The sequence below is a fragment of the Glycine soja genome, chromosome 15 (genome assembly GCF_004193775.1).
Source record: "Glycine soja cultivar W05 chromosome 15, ASM419377v2, whole genome shotgun sequence".
In the NCBI taxonomy this organism is placed as follows: Eukaryota; Viridiplantae; Streptophyta; class Magnoliopsida; order Fabales; family Fabaceae; genus Glycine; species Glycine soja.
The window spans coordinates 16,236,293-16,243,919 of NC_041016.1; the positions used below are offsets into that span (position 1 = coordinate 16,236,293).

The window sequence follows — 7,627 nt, forward strand, 5'->3', positions numbered from 1 at the left end:
ACTTTGAATTGGTTAATTAAGACTTGTGTGGATTATTCTCTGGATTGATTTAGTTTATGAATGACTTGTGCTTTGTTTAGATATTTACTTAGTTTTTTTCTCTAATCATTTTTGGCTTTTTGATGTTGCCAAAGGGGGAGAGAACAAGGGTAAGATTTATAAACTTAGGCATAAATTCCAAAAGTTAGGGGGAGTAAGGGTTGTGTGAACGCATTATCAATTGTATGTAGTTTATCTTGATTTCAGGATATTGTCATCATCAAAACAAAGAAGATTGTATAAGCAAATATATCATGAAGTTTTGATGATGCCAAAGAAACGCGCTTCTTATGGTTGATCCAAGACAAGACTCCAAGAAATCCAAGATAAATGTTGAAGTTAGTCCTTAAGAGTCTTAGAAAGCTTTCACTAATTGATGATGCAAAGGTTTGGCCAAAGGATGCTTGTTTGAAATTTTAAAATATGGTATTTACTCTCTGGTAATCGATTACCAGTGGCCAAAACGCTTTTTGAAATGTTTTTAAATATTTTTGAAAGCATGTAATCGATTACACAATTCTTGTAATCAATTACCAGCAGTTGAAATTGTTTATAACAACTATTAAAAATTTGAATTCAAATTTTAAAGCCTATAATCGATTACACAAGACTTGTAATCGATTACACAATTCTTGTAATCAATTACCAGCAGTTGAAATTGTTTATAACAGCTATTAAAAATTTGAATTCAAATTTTAAAGCCTGTGGATGAATTTTTGAAAATAACTCTCAAGAGTCACATCTGTTCAAGAGTTTTTTTAATAGCTTTCAAAGGCCTATAAATAGGTGACTTGGAACATGAATTTCCTTAGAGTTTTTCTGCACAAAGAGTCTCATCCTCTCAAAAACAAAATTGTCTTATCCTCTAAAACATTCCTTGGCCAAAACACTTGCAAATTCAATAAGGAATCATTGAGTGATCTTCATTATATCATCTTTCTCTGAAAAGAGATAATTCTTCTTCTTCCTTTTCTTATTCAAGAGAATTGATTAAGAGACCGAGGGTCTCTTGTTGTAAGGTTATCTGAACTCAAAGGAAGAGTTGTCTTTGTGTGGTTCAGACATTGTAAAAGGAATTTCACAAGATAGTTGAAATCTCAAGCGGGTTGCTTGGGAACTGGACGTAGGCACAGAGCGTGGCCGAACCAGTATAAACTAACTGAGTTTGCACTTTCGCTTCCCTTAAACTTCTTTTATTTATTGTTTTTTGTCTTTTGCATTAAAGAAGTTTATTTTAAATTGTCTTGTTAAGTAATTCATAATAAGGGTACATTGAGAATTTTAAAATGGAGAGTTAAAATTTTAATTAGGGAAATAGTTTTTGATATCTTAATTCAACCCCGCTTCTTTAAGATATCTGAGGTCACTTGTCTAACAGACAAATATTTCTGACATACTTTGACAAAAAAAACCCCATTTGATATTAGTCGAAAAATAGTCTTGGTTGATGTCAATTTTAAAACATCACCGATTGTGGTCAGACAAAACAATCATAGTTAAAATTATAAATATTTTATATTTTTACATTATTAAAAATTGAAAAATATTTTTTAATTAATATTTCAAAATTAGATTGTGTTTGTTTTCTATAAAGTTTAATATTAAAATTTCATCTATTTAAAATATAAAATTGAAATTTTGCATATGGAGAAAATTGAATTGCCTTATCAAAACAAAAATATAAAATTGAAGAAATTTGAATTGATTTATCTAAACAAAGCATTTAAAAAAATAAAAGAAATTAAAATCAACAAGTTAAATTCTAGACATTCCAAATTCCCTAGAATTTTAAAAATTTTAATCCAAACAAAAGGTAACTTCACACACTAGAAATAATTTTATAAATTGAAACAAATATTTTCAAAACTAAACTCAAACTATCTTCAAAATATTAAATTTCAGAAATAATTATTTTTTTTTTGAAAGAAAATAACTATCTTTTTTTAAGCCTTAATTTATCCTTATATAACGGCAAATGTCTTTTTTTAAAAAAAATTAAAAAAATCCTATATCTCATCTTATTGTTGCGTGCTTTACAAGCTAACAGAGAAACTATAAATAAGCACACAACATTGGCAACATACACCAACGTCTGATTAAGAAAATAGAAGCCTTATTTTGCTCTCTGTTCTTTCTCTCAACAATCGTTCCAACAAATCAAGAGAGTTGAATTCTGAAGCTTTTGCTACGTTTCTACCATTCAGGTTTGTTTCTCCGAACGCGAAAATCTAATACTTCTTTTAGGGTTTGTGATGGATGATCTGCGAGAATCTATGTTCTATCCGACTTCATTTATCTCAGTGAAGTTTTCTGCGCTTCCACGATGCAAATATAGGGTTTCGCGTTTAGGGTTCCTTTCAATTTATTTATTATCGGGGTTTTCATAAGGATCGGCAATACCCTAATTTGGGGTTTGGGGAGAGTCTCTATTGACGTTGCTGATCAGGGTTAAATTATTGGTCTTTGATCCAAGTCTTCAATGGGTTTTGATCTTGATGTTGTTGATCTTCCTCGATCAGCATACTTTTGTTGCCGTTCATCACTTGCTTTACGATTGTTATTTTGCGAATGGAAAATTTGGGAACCAAAAGGTTTTGGGTTTTGGATGAAGAATTAAGTCTATGGCTGGGATTTAATCATTGAGTTAATGACTGAAAGCATGAGCCATGGAGAATTTTATTGATAGGATACAGTACCTGATCTGGGATGTCATTACAATGCCATGTTTGTTTTTTAGAATATCATGGATACAAAGTTTGCACGAAGGACTGAGCGCATTGGTAGAACAACATGCTCTTATTGGAGAGCTGGAAGATGTAACAGAAATCCTTGCAGATTTTTGCACATAGAGACACCATCTCCACCTGCTGCTTGTGGTTATGGCAATACTGCATATAACTACGGAAAAAAGCCCCATTCCTCCTTTGAGAATACCCTGAAATATGGTTCAAAGAAAGCATTGCTTAGAGATTATGGAGATAGAGGAGATGCAACAAGGGTTGCTAAGGCTTTCAAGAAATCATCACCAAGGATATGTAAATACTGGATCAACAACAATTGTGTACATGGTGAACAATTCCTGTATCTGCATTCATGGTTTCGTGGTGATGGGTTTTCCACTGTAATGAAACTTCAAGAACATAAGAAGGTACTTGACTCTTGAACCTCCATTTAGTATTTAACACACCGAAATTATATTTAAAGTTCTTTCATAGTTCATTTTTAGCATAATGATTAAATCAAAATTGATATCTGACTTAATAATCGACTAATGTTTTAACAATTATTGATTACAGTCATAGAGTTTTATAATCTAACTATATGCTAGAATAACGGAATAAGTGTTTTTTTGAAAAAGCATTCTCTTCCCTAGTTTCCTAGGAAATGCTAGAATTTGTGAGCCTCTGCATCATGTTAATATTTTTGTTAGTAGTTAAATTAAAGCTTTTGACAACAGGTTATCACTGGCATCGCACTTCCTGTTGGATCCGACAAACTTTATTCTGGCAGCACTGATGGGACAGTTAGGATATGGGACTGCCATACTGGTCAATGTGCTAAAGTCATCAATCTTGGTGCTGAGGTTACCTCTTTGATCAGTGAGGGGTCATGGATTTTTGTTGGTCTGCAAAATGCTGTCAAGGTAAGCTCTTATCTGTCATTGTTTTGTTTTGATGTATTATAATGTCTAATCATAGGAGTAGTACATCCAAACTGATTATGTGGCTGTGGTTGTTGTGAAGGCTTGGAATATCCAGACCATGTCAGAGTTTACTCTTGATGGACCCAAAGGCCGAGTCCGTGCCATGACTGTTGGCAACAATACACTCTTTGCTGGTGCAGAGGTAACTAACCATGTTATTAATATTGTCCAATGATATTCCCCTAACCAAATTCTTTTTTTCTGCGGTGAGTTAAAATTTGTTTTATTTATAATTTCAGGATGGTGTCATTTTTGCTTGGAGAGGAAGCTCTAAAGCCGATTCTCCTTTTGAACTGGTTGTGTCACTCACTGGCCACACTAAAGCAGTGGTTTGTCTGGCGGTTGGATGCAAGATGCTGTACTCCGGGTCCATGGACCAAAGCATAAAGGTATGTCTGTTGTTGAGGATTCTATTTTTCTTTATTAACATGAGAATTTTTTCTGAGAAAAGGATATGTATTTCTTTGAACTGTCCTATAACGACCCAATCTTGTTATTTTGTCTTCTTCAGGTCTGGGACATGGATACATTACAGTGTACAATGACACTAAATGATCATACTGACGTAGTCACATCCCTTATCTGTTGGGATCAATATCTGTTGTCAAGTTCATCTGACCGCACAATTAAGGTCTGGGCTTGCATTGAAGCAGGATCTTTGGAAGTGATATATACACACACCGAAGAAAATGTAAGTGTTGACTTAATCTTATGTGTTGAAATATAATTTGGTTTTATTTTCATGTGTAAGAAGTCAAGCTGATATTTCTTATAATGCTGACGAGTTGGTCAATCTCCTAAGTTGATGATTTTTTTATATTACAGGGTGTTGTTTCACTTTTTGGGACGTTTATTTGCCAAGAAAGATGTGGCATTGATTGAGTTATGTCCTGGTGGCCTCTTCTTCACTGGAGATGAGAGTGGTTTGCTGATGGTGTGGAAATGGTTGGAGGTACCCAAGGTGGCATCCTCTTGACGTGTTTCCTTTCAACATTGGAGTTGTATTATCCCATCTATTTCCTCTTGAAGCAGATGGTGATAAGGATGAATTTATTTGTCTAAGCAGTAAATTCACTGTAAAAACAATTGTATAGAAATTGACAATTTTATAGAAATACCAATTTCATTCTTTTATATTCTTCCCAGCAGATGTAATCTTCTCCTGCTTTGATAAATATATTACTATTGTAAGTAACATGGTTTGTAATGAAGTCTGTTTTCAAATTCTTTCTATCATTATCAAAGAAAGATGTGGCATTGATTGAGTTAGGTCCTGGTGGCCTCTTCTTCACTGGAGATGAGAGTGGTTTGCTGATGGTGTGGAAATGGTTGGAGGTACCCAAGGTGGCATCCTCTTGACGTGTTTCCTTTCAACATTGGAGTTGTATTATCCCATCTATTTCCTCTTGAAGCAGATGGTGATAAGGATGAATTTATTTGTCTGAGCAGTAAATTCACTGTAAAAACAATTGTATAGAAATTGACAATTTTATAGAAATACCAATTTCATTCTTTTATATTCTTCCCAGCAGATGTAATCTTCTCCTGCTTTGATAAATATATTACTATTGTAAGTAACATGGTTTGTAATGAAGTCTGTTTTCAAATTCTTTCTATCATTATCAAAGAAAGATGTGGCATTGATTGAGTTAGGTCCTGGTGGCCTCTTCTTCACTGGAGATGAGAGTGGTTTGCTGATGGTGTGGAAATGGTTGGAGGTACCCAAGGTGGCATCCTCTTGACGTGTTTCCTTTCAACATTGGAGTTGTATTATCCCATCTATTTCCTCTTGAAGCAGATGGTGATAAGGATGAATTTATTTGTCTGAGCAGTAAATTCACTGTAAAAACAATTGTATAGAAATTGACAATTTTATAGAAATACCAATTTCATTCTTTTATATTCTTCCCAGCAGATGTAATCTTCTCCTGCTTTGATAAATATATTACTATTGTAAGTAACATGGTTTGTAATGAAGTCTGTTTTCAAATTCTTTCTATCATTATCAAAGAAAGATGTGGCATTGATTGAGTTATGTCCTGGTGGCCTCTTCTTCACTGGAGATGAGAGTGGTTTGCTGATGGTGTGGAAATGGTTGGAGGTACCCAAGGTGGCATCCTCTTGACGTGTTTCCTTTCAACATTGGAGTTGTATTATCCCATCTATTTCCTCTTGAAGCAGATGGTGATAAGGATGACTTATTTGTCTGAGCAGTAAATTCACTGTAAAAACAATTGTATAGAAATTGACAATTTTATAGAAATACCAATTTCATTCTTTTATATTCTTCCCAGCAGATGTAATCTTCTCCTGCTTTGATAAATATATTACTATTGTAAGTAACATGGTTTGTAATGAAGTCTGTTTTCAAATTCTTTCTATCATTATCAAAGAAAGATGTGGCATTGATTGAGTTAGGTCCTGGTGGCCTCTTCTTCACTGGAGATGAGAGTGGTTTGCTGATGGTGTGGAAATGGTTGGAGGTACCCAAGGTGGCATCCTCTTGACATGTGTTTCCTTTCAACATTGGAGTTGTATTATCCCATCTATTTCCTCTTGAAGCAGATGGTGATAAGGATGACTTATTTGTCTGAGCAGTAAATTCACTGTAAAAACAATTGTATAGAAATTGACAATTTTATAGAAATACCAATTTCATTCTTTTATATTCTTCCCAGCAGATGTAATCTTCTCCTGCTTTGATAAATATATTACTATTGTAAGTAACATGGTTTGTAATGAAGTCTGTTTTCAAATTCTTTCTATCATTATCAAAGAATACATATTTGGAATCCAAATATAAGTTCGACCCAAAATATAGTTTTTCTTACTTGTTAAAAATCGTTATTGTAATTTAATTATTTTGGCATTACTGTTATTGTAATTCAATACATATATTTTGGAGGAGTGTGGGGGCGTGGGTGTCATCATCTACACCTGAGCCTTCATCATAATCTCCATCTGTCTAGACAACATCTTCATCTTTTGTTCAAGAGAAGAACCAGATGAATTAACTTCCACCTACCTGATGAACCCTAGAGGATCTCCTGTCACCCATGCCATTGTAAGCATTAGAGGCCTATAGTTGTGGAAAGAAAACAGGAAGGGGAAATTGAGACTCCATATTTTGTTGACTCCGCAGCAGTGGTTTTTTCTTTTTTCAGTTACAATGTAGACTGTTTCTAGTAATTCTGTCCGGGTGTTAATGATTGAAATGAATTTGTATTAACATAGCAGGATCTTGTGATATTCTTTGAACCATTGTCCCTTGTGGCCCAGTTTCTTTGGAAAGTTACCATGTCATATTCATATTACTATGTTAAAATATTGTTTCACTCCTCAGAAGTTTAGAGACGAGGGAGCAAGTAGAGAAACAGCCGTGTAGAGCTGCCTAGCTCAGTTTACATTCAGAAAATTATTTTAAACATTCTATATGTTTCTTGTTATTATCCCGTGAATATAAAAATTAAACCAAGAAAAATATTGCACTGCAAATAAGCATGTCTTCATAGTTTTACTATACACTTTTGGAAGCTTCAAGTTCTAAATTTTGTTTGTTGGGTTATAGAAAGCTTTGGAAAGCTTGATTTTTCTTCTTATTATTCCGAGAATATGAAAGCAATGGAAGAAAGATATTGCATAGCTAAAAACGTATGTCGTCCTAAGTATACTATACACGTTGAAAGCTGCTGGTGCTTGAAGTTTTTGTAACGTACAAACTTTACACTGTCATATTCGAGTGAACTTCATTTTAGTTCTCATATATATTTTTATAGAAACATCATGCGTATATGGTATTAGTATTTTCTAATAGATGAGTATCAAATCATCCGTTAATAGTGACAAGGACCAGAATCGTAATAAATAGTGACAACAACGATAATA

The 7,627-nt window shown here is 33.7% G+C and overlaps 1 protein-coding gene across 3 annotated transcripts; it reads left to right on the forward strand.

The window, feature by feature from the left end:
* The first annotated feature begins 2,137 nt into the window (after positions 1-2,137).
* On the forward strand, positions 2,138-6,408 carry LOC114386917 (zinc finger CCCH domain-containing protein 48-like). 3 transcript variants are annotated; one of them, XM_028346983.1, is made up of 7 exons: positions 2,138-3,187; positions 3,497-3,682; positions 3,783-3,884; positions 3,982-4,131; positions 4,254-4,433; positions 4,568-4,629; positions 5,013-6,408. In XM_028346983.1, the coding sequence occupies exons 1-6, from the start codon at positions 2,783-2,785 to the stop codon at positions 4,622-4,624; spliced, it is 1,080 nt and encodes a 359-aa protein (XP_028202784.1). In that variant the 5' UTR covers positions 2,138-2,782; the 3' UTR covers positions 4,625-4,629; positions 5,013-6,408. The 3 variants fall into 3 exon arrangements, with proteins under 3 accessions (XP_028202784.1, XP_028202785.1, XP_028202783.1); XM_028346984.1 differs by having other exon boundaries at positions 4,254-4,455; positions 4,528-6,408; XM_028346982.1 differs by having other exon boundaries at positions 4,568-6,408.
* Positions 6,409-7,627: the final 1,219 nt, after the last annotated feature.